The sequence below is a fragment of the Chiloscyllium punctatum genome, unplaced genomic scaffold (assembly GCF_047496795.1).
Source record: "Chiloscyllium punctatum isolate Juve2018m unplaced genomic scaffold, sChiPun1.3 scaffold_791, whole genome shotgun sequence".
NCBI classification, from domain to species: Eukaryota; Metazoa; Chordata; class Chondrichthyes; order Orectolobiformes; family Hemiscylliidae; genus Chiloscyllium; species Chiloscyllium punctatum.
Genome location: NW_027310525.1, coordinates 32,501 through 53,616, shown reverse-complemented (window position 1 = coordinate 53,616; position 21,116 = coordinate 32,501). Strand labels below are relative to the sequence as shown.

Sequence of the window (21,116 nt, the reverse complement as noted above, 5' to 3'; positions counted from 1 at the left end):
CATCACCTGGATCACAGGGCAGTATCCCAGCTCTCCCTACACTGTCCCGCCCCAGTACCTGCCGATCCTGGTCAGTCCACACAGTGTTACCCCTCTGATACTACACCAGTTACTGTCTGACACCTTCCTCAATCACCTGGATCACAGGTCAGTATCCCAGCTCCCCCTACACTGTCCCGTCCCAGTACCTGCCGATCCTGGTCAGTCCACACAGTGTTACCCCTCTGATACTACACCAGTTACTGTCTGACACCTTCCCCCATCACCTGGATCACAGGGCAGTATCCCAGCTCTCCCTACACTGTCCCGTCCCAGTACCTGCCGATCCTGGCCAACCCACACAGTGTTACCCCTCTGATACTACACCAGTTACTGTCTGACACCTTCCTCAATCACCTGGATCACAGGGCAGTATCCCAGCTCCCCCTACACTGTCCCGTCCCAGTACCTGCCGATCCTGGTCAGTCCACACAGTGTTACCCCTCTGATACTACACCAGTTACTGTCTGACACCTTCCCCCATCACCTGGATCACAGGGCAGTATCCCAGCTCCCCCTACACTGTCTTGTCCCAGTACCTGCCGATCCTGGCCAACCCACACAGTGTTACCCCTCTGATACTACACCAGTTACTGTCTGACACCTTCCCCCATCACCTGGATCACAGAGCAGTATCCCAGCTCCCCCGACACTGTCCCGTCCCAGTACCTGCCGATCCTGGCCAGTCCACACAGTGTTACCCCTCTGATACTACACCAGTTACTGTCTGACACCTTCCCCCATCACCTGGATCACAGGGCAGTATCCCAGCTTCCCCTACACTGTCCCGTCCCAGTACCTGCCGATCCTGACCAACCCACACAGTGTTACCCCTCTGATACTACACCAGTTACTGTCTGACACCTTCCCCCATCACCTGGATCACAGAGCAGTATCCCAGCTCCCCCGACAGTGTCCCGTCCCAGTACCTGCCGATCCTGACCAACCCACACAGTGTTACCCCTCTGATACTACACCAGTTACTGTCTGACACCTTCCCCCATCACCTGGATCACAGGGCAGTATCCCAGCTCCCTCTCCACTCTTTCCCTCATCAGACACTCACAGGACAGGGTCAGCATGGGGTTAGATACAGAGAAATGTTCCCTCGACACTTGACACTCCCGTGTGAGTGGGCCCTGTGCATTGACGTGCTGTGGGTGGGCGTCGGGGGGTTGGGGGAGGTGTCTGGTGTACAGGTTACAGCTGTAACCTTCTCTGGGGTTGGATACAGAGTAAAGCTCCCTCTGCACCGTTCCCCCCCCTCCCCCTTTCCCCTCGGTGTCCAGGGTGAGAGTGGACCCTGTGTATTGATGTGCTGTGGGGGTGTCTGGTGTACAGGTTACAGCTGTAACCTTCTCTGGGGTTGGATACAGAGTAAAGCTCCCTCTGCACCGTTCCCCCCCCTCCCCCTTTCCCCTCAGTGTCCAGGGTGAGAGTGGACCCTGTGTATTGATGTGCTGTGGGGGTGTCTGGTGTACAGGTTACAGCTGTAACCTTCTCTGGGGTTGGATACAGAGTAAAGCTCCCTCTGCACCGTTCCCCCCCTCCCCCTTTCCCCTCGGTGTCCAGGGTGAGAGTGGACCCTGTGTATTGATGTGCTGTGAGGGTGTCTGGTGTACAGGTTACAGCTGTAACCTTCTCTGGGGTTGGATACAGAGTAAAGCTCCCTCTGCACCGTTCCCCCCCCTCCCCCTTTCCCCTCGGTGTCCAGGGTGAGAGTGGACCCTGTGTATTGATGTGCTGTGGGGGTGAATGGTGTACAGGTTACAGCTGTAACCTGCTGTGGGGTTGGATACAGAGTAAAGCTCCCTCTGCACCGTTCCCCCCCCTCCCCCTCTCCCCTCAGTGTCCAGGGTGAGAGTGGACCCTGTGTATTGATGTGCTGTGGGGTGTCTGGTGTACAGGTTACAGCTGTAACCTTCTCTGGGGTTGGATACAGAGTAAAGCTCCCTCTGCACCGTTCCCCCCCCTCCCCCTTTCCCCTCAGTGTCCAGGGTGAGAGTGGACCCTGTGTATTGATGTGCTGTGGGGGTGTCTGGTGTACAGGTTACAGCTGTAACCTTCTCTGGGGTTGGATACAGAGTAAAGCTCCCTCTGCACCGTTCCCCCCCCTCCCCCTTTCCCCTCGGTGTCCAGGGTGAGAGTGGACCCTGTGTATTGATGTGCTGTGGAGGTGTCTGGTGTACAGGTTACAGCTGTAACCTGCTGTGGGGTTGGATACAGAGTAAAGCTCCCTCTGCACCGTTCCCCCCCCTTCCCCCTTTCCCCTCGGTGTCCAGGGTGAGAGTGGACCCTGTGTATTGATGTGCTGTGGGGTGTCTGGTGTACAGGTTACAGCTGTAACCTTCTCTGGGGTTGGATACAGAGTAAAGCTCCCTCTGCACCGTTCCCCCCCCTCCCCCTTTCCCCTCGGTGTCCAGGGTGAGAGTGGACCCTGTGTATTGATGTGCTGTGGGGGTGTCTGGTGTGCAGGTTACAGCTGTTACCTGATGTGGGCCTTGCTGCCTGTTCCGATGAAGCTGCCCTGGAGATCCCACACGAAGTGGTGTTGAGAGTTTGCCAGCTCCTGTGTTTCCCCTTCGCTATGGATGTGGACGAGCCCATGTTCAGTCAGATTCTGCGCACTCTCCTCGAAGGGGACTTCACTCACCATCTTGTGCAGGTACAGTGTCAGCTCATCAGCAATCCCACACAGATTCCTGCACGGCCTCTCAGACCCCAGACACACCCCCACACACACACACGCACACTCCCTCTCTCCCAATCCCACACAGATTCCTGCACGGCCTCTCAGACCCCAGACACACCCCCCACACACACACACACCCACACTCCCTCTCTCCCAATCCCACACAGATTCCTGCACGGCCTCTCAGACCCCAGACACACCCCCCCACACACACACACACCCACACTCCTCTCTCCCATTCCCACACAGATTCCTGCACGGCCTCTCAGACCCCAGACACACACCCCCACACACACACACACCCACACTCCTCTCTCCCAATCCCACACAGATTCCTGCACGGCCTCTCAGACCCCAGACACACACCCCCACACACACACACGCACACTCCCTCTCTCCCATTCCCACACAGATTCCTGCACGGCCTCTCAGACCCCAGACACACCCCCCACACACACACACACCCACACTCCCTCTCTCCCAATCCCACACAGATTCCTGCACGGCCTCTCAGACCCCAGACACACCCCCCCACACACACACACACCCACACTCCTCTCTCCCATTCCCACACAGATTCCTGCACGGCCTCTCAGACCCCAGACACACCCCCCCACACACACACACACCCACACTCCTCTCTCCCAATCCCACACAGATTCCTGCACGGCCTCTCAGACCCCAGACACACACCCCCACACACACACACGCACACTCCCTCTCTCCCATTCCCACACAGATTCCTGCACGGCCTCTCAGACCCCAGACACACACCCCCACACACACACACACGCACACTCCCTCTCTCCCAATCCCACACAGATTCCTGCACGGCCTCTCAGACCCCAGACACACACCCCCACACACACACCCACACTCCCTCTCTCCCAATCCCACACAGATTCCTGCACGGCCTCTCAGACCCCAGACACACCCCCCCACACACACACACACCCACACTCCCTCTCTCCCATTCCCACACAGATTCCTGCACGGCCTCTCAGACCCCAGACACACCCCCCCACACACACACACACCCACACTCCTCTCTCCCATTCCCACACAGATTCCTGCACGGCCTCTCAGACCCCAGACACACACCCCCACACACACACACACCCACACTCCCTCTCTCCCAATCCCACACAGATTCCTGCACGGCCTCTCAGACCCCAGACACACACCCCCACACACACACACGCACACTCCTCTCTCCCATTCCCACACAGATTCCTGCACGGCCTCTCAGACCCCAGACACACACCCCCACACACACACACACCCACACTCCCTCTCTCCCAATCCCACACAGATTCCTGCACGGCCTCTCAGACCCCAGACACCCCCCCCCACACACACACACACCCACACTCCTCTCTCCCATTCCCACACAGATTCCTGCACGGCCTCTCAGACCCCAGACACACCCCCACACACACACACACCCACACTCCTCTCTCCCATTCCCACACAGATTCCTGCACGGCCTCTCAGACCCCAGACACACCCCCACACACACACACACCCACACTCCCTCTCTCCCAATCCCACACAGATTCCTGCACGGCCTCTCAGACCCCAGACACACCCCCACACACACACACGCACACTCCCTCTCTCCCAATCCCACACAGATTCCTGCACGGCCTCTCAGACCCCAGACACACCCCCCCACACACACACACACCCACACTCCCTCTCTCCCATTCCCACACAGATTCCTGCACGGCCTCTCAGACCCCAGACACACCCCCCCACACACACACACACCCACACTCCCTCTCTCCCATTCCCACACAGATTCCTGCACGGCCTCTCAGACCCCAGACACACACCCCCACACACACACACGCACACTCCCTCTCTCCCAATCCCACACAGATTCCTGCACGGCCTCTCAGACCCCAGACACACCCCCACACACACACACCCACACTCCCTCTCTCCCATTCCCACACAGATTCCTGCACAGCCTCTCAGACCCCAGACACACACCCCCACACACACACACACCCACACTCCCTCTCTCCCATTCCCACACAGATTCCTGCACGGCCTCTCAGACCCCAGACACACCCCCCCACACACACACACACCCACACTCCCTCTCTCCCATTCCCGCACAGATTCCTGCACGGCCTCTCAGACCCCAGACACACCCCCCCACACACACACCCACACTCCCTCTCTCCCAATCCCACACAGATTCCTGCACGGCCTCTCAGACCCCAGACACACCCCCCCACACACACACACACCCACACTCCCTCTCTCCCATTCCCGCACAGATTCCTGCACAGCCTCTCAGACCCCAGACACACCCCCACACGCACACACCCACCCTCACACCCAGATCTACATGTATACACACACACACCCTCACACCCAGATCTACATGTACATACACACACACACCCTCACACCCAGATCTACATGTACATACACACACACACCCTCACACCCAGATCTACATGTACATACACACACACACCCTCACACCCAGATCTACATGTATATACACACACACACCCTCACACCCAGATCTACATGTATATACACACACACACCCTCACACCCAGATCTACATGTATATACACACACACACACCCTCACACCCAGATCTACATGTACATACACACACACACACCCTCACACCCAGATCTACATGTATATACACACACACACACCCTCACACCCAGATCTACATGTACATACACACACACACCCTCACACCCAGATCTACATGTATACACACACACACCCTCACACCCAGATCTACATGTATACACACACACACCCTCACACCCAGATCTACATGTATACACACACACACCCTCACACCCAGATCTACATGTACATACACACACACACCCTCACACCCAGATCTACATGTATACACACACACAGACACACACCCTCACACCCAGATCTACATGTATATACACACACACACACACCCTCACACCCAGATCTACATGTACATACACACACACACACACACACACCCTCACACCCAGATCTACAAGTATATACACACACACACACACCCTCACACCCAGATCTACATGTACATACACACACACACACACACACCCTCACACCCAGATCTACATGTACATACACACACCCTCACACCCAGATCTACATGTATACACACACACACCCTCACACCCAGATCTACATGTATATACACACACACACACCCACCCTCACACCCAGATCTACATGTATACACACACACACCCTCACACCCAGATCTACATGTACATACACACACACACACACCCACCCTCACACCCAGATCTACATGTATATACACACACACCCTCACACCCAGATCTACATGTACATACACACACACACACACCCTCACACCCAGATCTACATGTACATACACACACACACACACCCACCCTCACACCCAGATCTACATGTATACACACACACACCCTCACACCCAGATCTACATGTATATACACACACACACACCCTCACACCCAGATCTACATGTATACACACACACACACCCTCACACCCAGATCTACATGTATACACACACACACACACACACACCCTCACACCCAGATCTACATGTATATACACACACACACACACACCCTCACACCCAGATCTACATGTATATACACACACACACACCCTCACACCCAGATCTACATGTATATACACACACACACACACACACCCTCACACCCAGATCTACATGTATATACACACACACACACACACCCTCACACCCAGATCTACATGTATATACACACACACACACACACCCTCACACCCAGATCTACATGTATACACACACACACACACACACACACACACCCAGATCTACATGTATACACACACACACACACACACACACCCAGATCTACATGTATATATACACACACACACACCCAGATCTACATGTATATATACACACACACACACACCCAGATCTACATGTGTATATACACACACACACACACCCTCACACCCAGATCTACATGTATATACACACACGCACACACCCTCACACCCAGATCTACATGTATATACACACACACAGACACACCCTCACACCCAGATCTACATGTATACACGCACACACCCTCACACCCAGATCTACATGTATACACACACACACACACACACACCCAGATCTACATGTATATACACACACACACACACACCCTCACACCCAGATCTACATGTATACACGCACACACCCTCACACCCAGATCTACATGTATACACACACACACACACACACACCCAGATCTACATGTATATACACACACACACACACCCTCACACCCAGATCTACATGTATATATACACACACACACCCAGATCTACATGTGTATATACACACACACGCACACACCCTCACACCCAGATCTACATGTATATACACACGCGCACACACCCTCACACCCAGATCTACATGTATATACACACACACACACACCCTCACACCCAGATCTACATGTATATATACACACAGACACACACACCCAGATCTACATGTATATATACACACAGACACACACACCCAGATCTACATGTGTATATACACACACGCACACACCCTCACACCCAGATCTACATGTATACACACACACACACACACACACACACCCAGATCTACATGTATATATACACACACACACCCTCACACCCAGATCTACATGTATATATATACACACACACACCCTCACACCCAGATCTACATGTATATATACACACACACACACGCCCTCACACCCAGATCTACATGTATATATACACACACACACACGCCCTCACACCCAGATCTACATGTATACACACACACACCCAGATCTACATGTATATATACACACACACACCCTCACACCCAGATCTACATGTATATACACACCCTCACACCCAGATCTACATGTATATACATACCCTCACACCCAGATCTACATGTATATACACACACACACACACACACTCAGATCTACATGTATATATACACACACACACACCCTCACACCCAGATCTACATGTATATACACACACACACACACCCTCACACCCAGATCTACATGTATATATACACACACACACACCCAGATCTACATGTATATATACACACACACACACACCCAGATCTACATGTGTATATACACACACACACACACCCTCACACCCAGATCTACATGTATATATACACACACACACACCCAGATCTACATGTATATATACACACACACACACACCCAGATCTACATGTATATATACACACACACACACACCCAGATCTACATGTGTATATACACACACGCACACACCCTCACACCCAGATCTACATGTATATACACACACGCACACACCCTCACACGCAGATCTACATGTATATACACACGCACACACCCTCACACCCAGATCTACATGTATATACACACACACACACACCCTCACACCCAGATCTACATGTATGTATACACACACACACACACACACACCCAGATCTACATGTATATACACACACACACACACCCTCACACCCAGATCTACATGTATATATACACACACACACCCAGATCTACATGTGTATATACACACACACGCACACACCCTCACACCCAGATCTACATGTATATATACACACACACCCAGATCTACATGTGTATATACACACACACGCACACACCCTCACACCCAGATCTACATGTATATACACACGCGCACACACCCTCACACCCAGATCTACATGTATACACACACACACACACACACACCCAGATCTACATGTATATACACACACACACACACCCTCACACCCAGATCTACATGTATGTATACACACACACACACACACACACCCAGATCTACATGTATATACACACACACACATACACCCTCACACCCAGATCTACATGTATATACACACACACACACACCCTCACACCCAGATCTACATGTATATATACACACAGACACACACACCCAGATCTACATGTGTATATACACACACGCACACACCCTCACACCCAGATCTACATGTATACACACACACAGACACACCCTCACACCCAGATCTACATGTATATAAACACACACACACCCTCACACCCAGATCTGCATGTATATACACACACACACACACCCTCACACCCAGATCTACATGTATATACACACACACACACACACACACACACGCCCTCACACCCAGATCTACATGTATATACACACACACACACGCCCTCACACCCAGATCTACATGTATATACACACACACACCCTCACACCCAGATCTACATGTATATACACACACACACCCTCACACCCAGATCTACATGTACATACACACACACACACACACCCTCACACCCAGATCTACATGTATATACACACACACACCCTCACACCCAGATCTACATGTACATACACACACACACACACACCCTCACACCCAGATCTACATGTATATACACACACACACCCTCACACCCAGATCTACATGTACATACACACACACACACACACCCTCACACCCAGATCTACATGTATATACACACACACACCCTCACACCCAGATCTACATGTGTATATACACACACACAGACACACCCTCACACCCAGATCTACAAGTATATACACACACACACCCTCACACCCAGATCTACATGTATATACACACACACACACACACACACCCTCACACGCAGATCTACATGTATATACACACACACACACCCTCACACCCAGATCTACATGTATATACACACACACAGACACACCCTCACACCCAGATCTACATTTATACACACACACACACACCCTCACACCCAGATCTACATGTATATACACACACACACACCCTCACACCCAGATCTACATGTATATACACACACACACACCCTCACACCCAGATCTACATGTATATACACACACACACACACACACCCTCACACCCAGATCTACATGTATATAAACACACACACACACACCCTCACACCCAGATCTACAAGTATATACACACACACACACCCAGATCTACATGTATATATACACACACACACACACACACCCTCACACCCAGATCTACATGTATATATACACACACACACACACACACGCCCTCACACCCAGATCTACATGTATATACACACACACACACACACACACCCTCACACCCAGATCTACATGTATATATACACACACACACACACACGCCCTCACACCCAGATCTACATGTATATACACACACACACGCCCTCACACCCAGATCTACATGTATATACACACACACACACACACCCTCACACCCAGATCTACAAGTATATACACACACACACCCTCACACACAGATCTACATGTATATACACACACACACACACACACCCTCACACCCAGATCTACATGTATATACACACACACACGCCCTCACACCCAGATCTACATGTATATACACACACACACACACACCCTCACACCCAGATCTACAAGTATATACACACACACACCCTCACACACAGATCTACATGTATATACACACACACACACACACACACCCTCACACCCAGATCTACATGTGTATATACACACACACAGACACACCCTCACACCCAGATCTACAAGTATATACACACACACCCACCCTCACACCCAGATCTACATGTATATACACACACACACACACACACCCTCACACGCAGATCTACATGTATATACACACACACACACACACCCTCACACACACCCTCACACGCAGATCTACATGTATATACACACACACACACACACACACCCTCACACCCAGATCTACAAGTATATACACACACAGACACCCTCACACCCAGATCTACAAGTATATACACACACACCCACCCTCACACGCAGATCTACATGTATATACACACACACACACACACCCTCACACACACCCTCACACGCAGATCTACATGTATATACACACACACACACACACACACCCTCACACCCAGATCTACATGTATATACACACACACAGACACACCCTCACACCCAGATCTACAAGTATATACACACACAGACACCCTCACACCCAGATCTACAAGTATATACACACACACACACCCTCACACCCAGATCTACAAGTATATACACACACACCCACCCTCACACCCAGATCTACATGTATATACACACACACCCACCCTCACACCCAGATCTACATGTATATACACACACACACACCCTCACACGCAGATCTACATGTATATACACACACACACACACCCTCACACCCAGATCTACATGTATATACACACACACACCCTCACACCCAGATCTACATGTATTTACACACACACACACACGCCCTCACACCCAGATCTACATGTATATACACACACACACACACCCTCACACCCAGATCTACAAGTATATACACACACACACACGCCCTCACACCCAGATCTACATGTATATACACACACACACACCCTCACACCCAGATCTACAAGTATATACACACACACACACACACCCTCACACCCAGATCTACATGTATATACACACACACACACACCCTCACACCCAGATCTACAAGTATATACACACACACACACCCACCCTCACACACAGATCTACATGTATATACACACACACACACACCCTCACACCCAGATCTACATGTACATACACACACACACACACCCTCACACCCAGATCTACATGTATATACACACACACACCCTCACACCCAGATCTACATGTATATACACACACGCACACCCACCCTCACACACAGATCTACATGTATATACACACACACACACACCCTCACACCCAGATCTACAAGTATATACACACACACACACCCACCCTCACACACAGATCTACATGTATATACACACACACACACACCCTCACACCCAGATCTACATGTATATACACACACACACACCCTCACACCCAGATCTACATGTATATACACACACACACACACCCTCACACCCAGATCTACATGTATATACACACACACACACACCCTCACACCCAGATCTACATGTATACACACACACACACACACACACACCCAGATCTACAAGTATATACACACACACACCCTCACACCCAGATCTACATGTATACACACACACACACACACACACACCCAGATCTACATGTATACACACACACACACCCTCACACCCAGATCTACATGTATTTACACACACACACACACGCCCTCACACCCAGATCTACATGTATATACACACACACACGCCCTCACACCCAGATCTACAAGTATATACACACACACACCCTCACACCCAGATCTACATGTATATACACACACACACACACACACACCCTCACACCCAGATCTACATGTATATACACACACACACACACACCCTCACACCCAGATCTACAAGTATATACACACACACACACACCCTCACACCCAGATCTACAAGTATATACACACACACACACACCCTCACACCCAGATCTACATGTATATACACACACACACACACACACCCTCACACCCAGATCTACAAGTATATACACACACACACACACCCTCACACCCAGATCTACATGTATATACACACACACACACACACCCTCACACCCAGATCTACATGTATATACACACACACACACACACACCCTCACACCCAGATCTACAAGTATATACACACACACACACGCCCTCACACCCAGATCTACATGTATATACACACACACAGACACCCTCACACCCAGATCTACATGTATATACACACACACACACACACACCCTCACACCCAGATCTACAAGTATATACACACACACACACACCCTCACACCCAGATCTACAAGTATATACACACACAGACACACCCTCACACCCAGATCTACAAGTATATACACACACACACACACCCTCACACCCAGATCTACAAGTATATACACACACAGACACACCCTCACACCCAGATCTACAAGTATATACACACACACACACACCCTCACACCCAGATCTACAAGTATATACACACACACACACACCCTCACACCCAGATCTACAAGTATATACACACACACACACACCCTCACACCCAGATCTACAAGTATATACACACACAGACACACCCTCACACCCAGATCTACAAGTATATACACACACACACACACCCTCACACCCAGATCTACATGTATATACACACACACACACACACACCCTCACACCCAGATCTACATGTATATACACACACACACACACACACCCTCACACCCAGATCTACATGTATATACACACACACACACACACCCTCACACCCAGATCTACAAGTATATACACACACACACACACCCTCACACCCAGATCTACATGTATATACACACACACACACACACACCCTCACACCCAGATCTACAAGTATATACACACACACACACACCCTCACACCCAGATCTACAAGTATATACACACACGCACACACACACACACACACCCAGATCTACATGTATATATACACACACACACACCCACCCTCACACCCAGATCTACATGTATATACACACACACACACACACACACACACACCCAGATCTACAAGTATATACACACACAGACACACCCTCACACCCAGATCTACAAGTATATACACACACACACCCTCACACCCAGATCTACATGTATATACACACACACACACACCCTCACACCCAGATCTACATGTATATACACACACACACACACACACCCTCACACCCAGATCTACATGTATATATATATATATACACACACACACACACACACACCCTCACACCCAGATCTACATGTATATACACACACACACACCCTCACACCCAGATCTACATGTATATATATATATATACACACACACACACACACCCTCACACCCAGATCTACATGTATATACACACACACACACCCTCACACCCAGATCTACATGTATATATATATATATACACACACACACACACACACACCCTCACACCCAGATCCACATGTATATACACACACACACACACACCCTCACACCCAGATCTACATGTATATACACACGCACACACACACACACCCAGATCTACATGTATATACACACACACCCTCACACCCAGATCTACATGTATACACACAAACACACACACACCCTCACACCCAGATCTACATAGATAGGTGGAGTTGTGGACAGTGAGGAGGGCTGTTGTCGGCTGCAGAGGGACTTAGATATGATGCAGAGCTGGGCTGAGGAGTGGCAGATGGAGTTCAACCCTGCCAAGTGTGAGGTTGTCCATTTTGGAAGAACAAATAAGAATGCGGAATACAGGGTTAATGGTAGGGTTCTTGGTCAGGTGGAGGAACAGAGGGATCTTGGGGTCTATGTACATAGATCTTTGAAGGTTGCCACTCAGGTGGATAGAGTTTGTAAGAAGGCCTATGGAGTATTATCGTTCATTAGCAGAGGGATTGAATTCAAGAGTCGTGAGGTGATGTTGCAGCTGTACAGGACTTTGGTTAGGCCACATTTGGAGTACTGTGTGCAGTTCTGGTCGCCTCACTTTAGGAAAGATGTGGAAGCTTTGGAGAGGGTGCAGAGAAGATTTACCAGGATGTTGCCTGGAATGGAGAGTAGGTCGTACGAGGATAGGTTGAGAGTTCTCGGCCTTTTCTCGTTGGAACGGCGAAGGATGAGGGGTGACTTGATAGAGGTTTATAAGATGATCAGAGGAATAGATAGAGTAGACAGTCAGAAACTTTTTCCCCGGGTACAACAGAGTGTTACAAGGGGACATAAATTTAAGGTGAAGGGTGGAAGGTATAGGGGAGATGTCAGGGGTGGGTTCTTTACCCAGAGAGTGGTGGGGGCATGGAATGCGCTGCCCGAGGGAGTGGTAGAGTCAGATTCATTGGCGACCTTTAAGCGGCATTTGGATAGGTACATGGATGGGTGCTTAATCTAGGTTAGAAGTTCGGCACAACATCGTGGGCTGAAGGGCCTGTTCTGTGCTGTATTGTTCTATGTTCTATGTTCTATGTATATACACACACACACACCCTCACACCCAAATCTACATGTATATATACACACACACCCTCACACCCAGATCTACATGTATATACACACACGCACACACCCTCACACCCAGATCTACATGTATATATACACACACACCCAGATCTACATGTATACACACACACCCCCTCACACCCAGATCTACATGTATATATATATATATATACACACACACCCAGATCTACATGTATATATACACACACACCCAGATCTACATGTATATACACACACACACACACACCCTCACACCCAGATCTACATGTATATATACACACACACCCAGATCTACATGTATATACACACACACACACACACACACCCTCACACCCAGATCTACATGTATACACACACACACCCAGATCTACATGTATACACACACACCCCCTCACACCCAGATCTACATGTATATACACACACACACACACACCCTCACACCCAGATCTACATGTATATATACACACACACCCAGATCTACATGTATATACACACACACCCTCACACCCAGATCTACATGTATACACACACACACACCCTCACACCCAGATCTACATGTATATACACACACACAGACACACACCCTCACACCCAGATCTACATGTATACACACACACACCCAGATCTACATGTATACACACACACACCCAGATCTACATGTATACACCCTCACACCCAGATCTACATGTATATACACCCACACACCCAGATCTACATGTATATACACCCACACACCCAGATCTACATGTATATACACCCACACACCCAGATCTACATGTATATACACCCACACACCCAGATCTACATGTATATACACCCACACACCCAGATCTACATGTATATACACCCACACACCCAGATCTACATGTATATACACCCTCACACCCAGATCTACATGTATATACACCCTCACACCCAGATCTACATGTATATACACCCTCACACCCAGATCTACATGTATATACACCCTCACACCCAGATCTACATGTATATACACCCTCACACCCAGATCTACATGTATATACACCCTCACACCCAGATCTACATGTATATACACCCTCACACCCAGATCTACATGTATATACACCCTCACACCCAGATCTACATGTATATACACCCTCACACCCAGATCTACATGTATATACACCCTCACACCCAGATCTACATGTATATACACCCTCACACCCAGATCTACATGTATATACACCCTCACACCCAGATCTACATGTATATACACCCTCACACCCAGATCTACATGTATATACACCCTCACACCCAGATCTACATGTATATACACCCTCACACACCCAGATCTACATGTATATACACCCTCACACACCCAGATCTACATGTATATACACCCTCACACACCCAGATCTACATGTATATACACCCTCACACACCCAGATCTACATGTATATACACACTCACACACCCAGATCTACATGTATATACACACTCACACACCCAGATCTACATGTATATACACACACACACACCCAGATCTACATGTATATACACACACACACACCCAGATCTACATGTATATACACACACACACACCCAGATCTACATGTATATACACACACACACACCCAGATCTACATGTATATACACACACACACACCCAGATCTACATGTATATACACACACACACACCCAGATCTACATGTATATACACACACACACACACACACACACACTCATGGTACCATCACTAGACAATTAAGCCAGTGTCCTAGGTGATGGTCTGGGGAGCTGGGTTTGAATCCCAGCCATGCAGATGGTAGGATTTGCATTTACTAAGTCTGTGGAATGATAACCAGGGATCCATTGTTGATTGTTGGGAAGTACCCATCTGGATGTGTCATGTCCTTTAGGGATGGACATTGCCCTCCTTCCCTGGGCTGGGCTGACCTACACACACAGCAATGGGCATGGCTCCTCACTGCCCTCTGCTGGTGCCTCCTCATCCCGGAAATCAAAGAAACAAATTGGCAGCATACAATCACACTTACAAACACGATCAAACACACGCACACACAGTCTCTCTCTCTCTCTCTCCCACATACCCAAACGCCCATTCTTTCACACACACTCACTCACTCACACACGTATACACCCACACACAGTCTCTCTCTCTCTCTCCCACATACCCAAACACCCACTCTTTCACACACACACACACTCTCACACACACGTATACACACGCACACACAGTCTCTCTCTCTCTCTCTCTCTCTCTCCCCCCGTACCCAAACACCCACTCTTTCACACACACTCACCCTCACACACACGTATACACCCACACACAGTCTCTCTCTCTCTCCCACGTACCCAAACACACACACACTCTCACACACACGTATACACCCACACACAGTCTCTCTCTCTCTCCCACGTACCCAAACACACACACACTCTCACACACACGTATACACCCACACACAGTCTCTCTCTCTCTCCCACGTACCCAAACACACACACACTCTCACACACACGTATACACGCACACACAGTCTCTCTCTCTCTCCCACGTACCCAAACACACACACACTCTCACACACACGTATACACCCACACACAGTCTCTCTCTCTCTCCCACGTACCCAAACACACACACACTCTCACACACACGTATACACCCACACACAGTCTCTCTCTCTCTCCCACGTACCCAAACACACACACACTCTCACACACACGTATACACCCACACACAGTCTCTCTCTCTCTCCCACGTACCCAAACACACACACACTCTCACACACACGTATACACGCACACACAGTCTCTCTCTCTCTCCCACGTACCCAAACACACACACACTCTCACACACACGTATACACGCACACACAGTCTCTCTCTCTCTCTCTCCCCCGTACCCAAACACCCACTCTTTCACACACACTCACTCTCACACACGTGTACACGCACAAACAGTCTCTCTCTGTCTCTCTCTCTCTCCCCCGTACCCAAACACCCACTCTTTCACACACACTCACTCTCACACACGTATACACACGCACACACAGTCTCTCTCTCTCTCTCTCTCTCCCCCGTACCCAAACACCCACTCTTTCACACACACTCACTCTCACACACGTATACACACGCACACACAGTCTCTCTCTCTCTCTCTCTCTCTCTCCCCCGTACCCAAACACCCACTCTTTCACACAAACATACTCTCACACACACGTATACACACGCACACAGTCTCTCTCTCTCTCTCTCTCTCTCTCCCCCATATCCAAACACCCACTCTTTCACACACACTCACTCTCACACACGTACACACACACTCACAGTCTCTCTCTCTCTCTCTCCCCGTACCCACTCTATCACACACACTCACTCACTCACACACGTATACACGCACACACAGTCTCTCTCTCTCTCTCTCTCCCACGTACCCAAACACCCACTCTTTCACACACACACACACTCACTCACACACGTATACACACGCACACACAGTCTCTCTCTCTCTCTCTCCCACATACCCAAACACCCACTCTTTCACACACACTCACTCTCACACACGTACACACACACTCACAGTCTCTCTCTCTCTCTCTCTCCCCGTACCCACTCTATCACACACACTCACTCACTCACACACGTATACACGCACACACAGTCTCTCTCTCTCTCTCTCCCACGTACCCAAACACCCACTCTTTCACACACACACACTCACTCACACACACGTATACACACGCACACACAGTCTCTCTCTCTCTCTCTCTCTCCCCGTACCCAAACACCCACTCTTTCACACACACTCACTCTCACACACGTATACACTAACACACAGTCTCTCTCTCTCCCCCGTACCCAAACACCCACTCTTTCACACTCTCACTCACACGTATACATGCACACACAGTCGGTCCCACCCACCAACTCTGACTCATTCACACACACAATCTCTCTCGCACATACACACACAGTCTGTTTCTCCTGCACACAGGTATCCACTCACTCACGTCTCCCTCATACACTCAGACCCTCTTCCCCCCCCCCCCCCCCCCCCCACCCTCTCGGGAAGGACACATTGACAGTCTGTAAATAGATCTCTCTGTGATCTGGTCCGTTCGGGTTGTGTGGATGTGGTTGTCACATGGATTGTTTTTATTCTGTACTAATGTTCTTTTCTTGCTTTCTCTGCCACCTTCCCATCCTCTGCCCCAACCACTTCCTTTCACTGAGTCTCTTTCTCTTGTTGTGTCTGTCACTGCCTTTCTCCCACTAATTGGTACACTCTCTGACTCCTTGCCCGGTCTCTCTCCCATCCTCCCTCCTTCCAACCCTCTTGCCCCCACAACTGTCTTTCTCACCCCCTCTATCTCTGCTCTCCCCTTGTCTCTCTTTCCCCCATCGATTTTGCACCATCTACACCATCCTGTCTTCCCCACTTATCCTCGCTCTGCATCTCTATGCCCCACCCTTCCACTTCTTCCCCACCACCCCCACCCTCTCTCTGCCCCTCCCCCTCCCCCTCCCCCCTCCCCAGTTGAGCCTGGGCCAGCGCCTGCCTGCTGTGCAGAGGGAGATGCCCCTGGCCCTGTTGTGCCGCCTGGGGTTCAGTGATGGGGGATTTGTGGACCAGTTAGTGGGGTCCGGGAGTGTAGGCCCAGAGCCTTGGGCCCGGTACCTGGGGGAGCTGCTGCTGCTGTTGGAACCGGACTCCGAGCCCGAGCCTGGGACAGTGAGCCGGGCTGAGCTGCTACTCTCCCTCCTGGGTCAGGTGTGTCGCTGCTCGGCCCATCACCTGCCCTATGTCCGGGCGGTAGTGTCCCCGGCTGGGGATTGGGCTACCCTGCGGCGAGCTCTGTGCCACCCGGATCCCGGGCTCCGCAGGAAGGCCTGCAGCCTTGCAGCCTGGCTGCTGTCTGAGCAGGGAGTGCCCCATGTCCCACTGCTGGAGGCCGTGCTGCCCCTCCTGGGGGACCCTGAGCCTGGGGTACGAGAGAGTGCTGGCCTGGCAGTGGGAAACGCAGCCTTCAGGGGCAGTTGTGTCACCCCTGGGGCACTGCCTGCTCTCCTGCGCCTACTGTCTGACCCCAGCCCACGGACCAGGCAGCATGCCTGCTCAGCCCTACACAACCTGGGAACCAGACGATGCTCCTCCTCCAGCTCCGGGCAGGCCCTGGGCCAGCTCCTGCTCAGCTCTGCAGTCCCCCAGCGACTCCTACAGCTCGCCGCACCCCAGCGTCCACACAGTCAGCCTGCTCCCGTCCGAGAGGCTGCTCTCTCCGCTCTCAGAGCACTGGCTCAATGGCCCCACATTCGGGAGGTAAGTGTAAACCGCTAGGGGGGGGGGGGGACGGTTAGAGAGACCTCCCCAGATACAGGAGTGTGTGTGTGAGAGAGAGAGAGGGGGTTAGAGAGACCTCCCCAGATACAGGAGTGTGTGTGTGTGAGAGAGAGAGAGGGTTAGAGAGACCTCCCCAGATACAGGAGTGTGTGTGTGAGAGAGAGAGAGGGGGTTAGAGAGACCTCCCCAGATACAGGAGTGTGTGTGTGAGAGAGGGTTAGAGAGACCTCCCCAGATACAGGAGTGTGTGTGTGTGAGAGAGAGGGTTAGAGAAACCTCCCCAGATACAGGAGTGTGTGTGTGTGTGAGAGAGAGAGGGTGAGAGAGACCTCCCCAGATACAGGAGTGTGTGTGTGTGAGAGAGAGGGAGGGTTAGAGACACCTCCCCAGATACAGGAGTGTGTGTGTGTGTGTGTGTGTGAGAGAGAGGGTTAGAGAGACCTCCCCAGATACAGGAGGGTGTGTGTGTGAGAGAGAGAGAGGGTTAGAGAGACCTCCCCAGATACAGGAGTGTGTGTGTGTGTGTGTGCGTGAAAGAGAGGGTGAGAGAGACCTCCCCAGATACAGGAGTGTGTGTGTGAGAGAGAGAGGGTTAGAGAGACCTCCCCAGATACAGGAGTGTGTGTGTGTGTGAGAGAGAGGGTTAGAGAGACCTCCCCAGATACAGGAGTGTGTGTGTGTGAGAGAGAGAGGGTTAGAGAGACCTCCCCAGATACAGGAGTGTGTGTGTGTGTGAGAGAGGGAGAGGGTTAGAGAGACCTCCCCAGATACAGGATGTGTGTGTGTGTGTGAGAGAGAGAGAGAGAGGGTTAGAGAGACCTCCCCAGATACAGGAGTGTGTGTGTGAGAGAGAGAGAGAGAGAGGGTTAGAGAGACCTCCCCAGATACAGGAGTGTGTGTGTGTGTGTGAGAGAGAGAGGGTTAGAGAGACCTCCCCAGATACAGGAGTGTGTGTGTGTGTGTGAGAGAGAGGGTGAGAGAGACCTCCCCAGATACAGGAGTGTGTGTGTG

General features: G+C 50.5%; 1 protein-coding gene across 1 annotated transcript in view; it reads left to right on the top strand.

The window, feature by feature from the left end:
• Window positions 1–39: 39 nt before the first annotated feature.
• Window positions 40–21,116, top strand: part of LOC140473963 (serine/threonine-protein kinase 36-like) — a 24,937-nt gene continuing 3,860 nt past the window's right edge. The window contains exons 1-3 of the mRNA XM_072567658.1: window positions 40–147; window positions 2,515–2,704; window positions 19,302–20,084. Of these exons, the coding sequence (XP_072423759.1) occupies window positions 2,627–2,704; window positions 19,302–20,084 (861 nt within the window). The 5' untranslated portion in view covers window positions 40–147; window positions 2,515–2,626. The remainder of the gene's footprint in view (window positions 148–2,514; window positions 2,705–19,301; window positions 20,085–21,116) is intronic.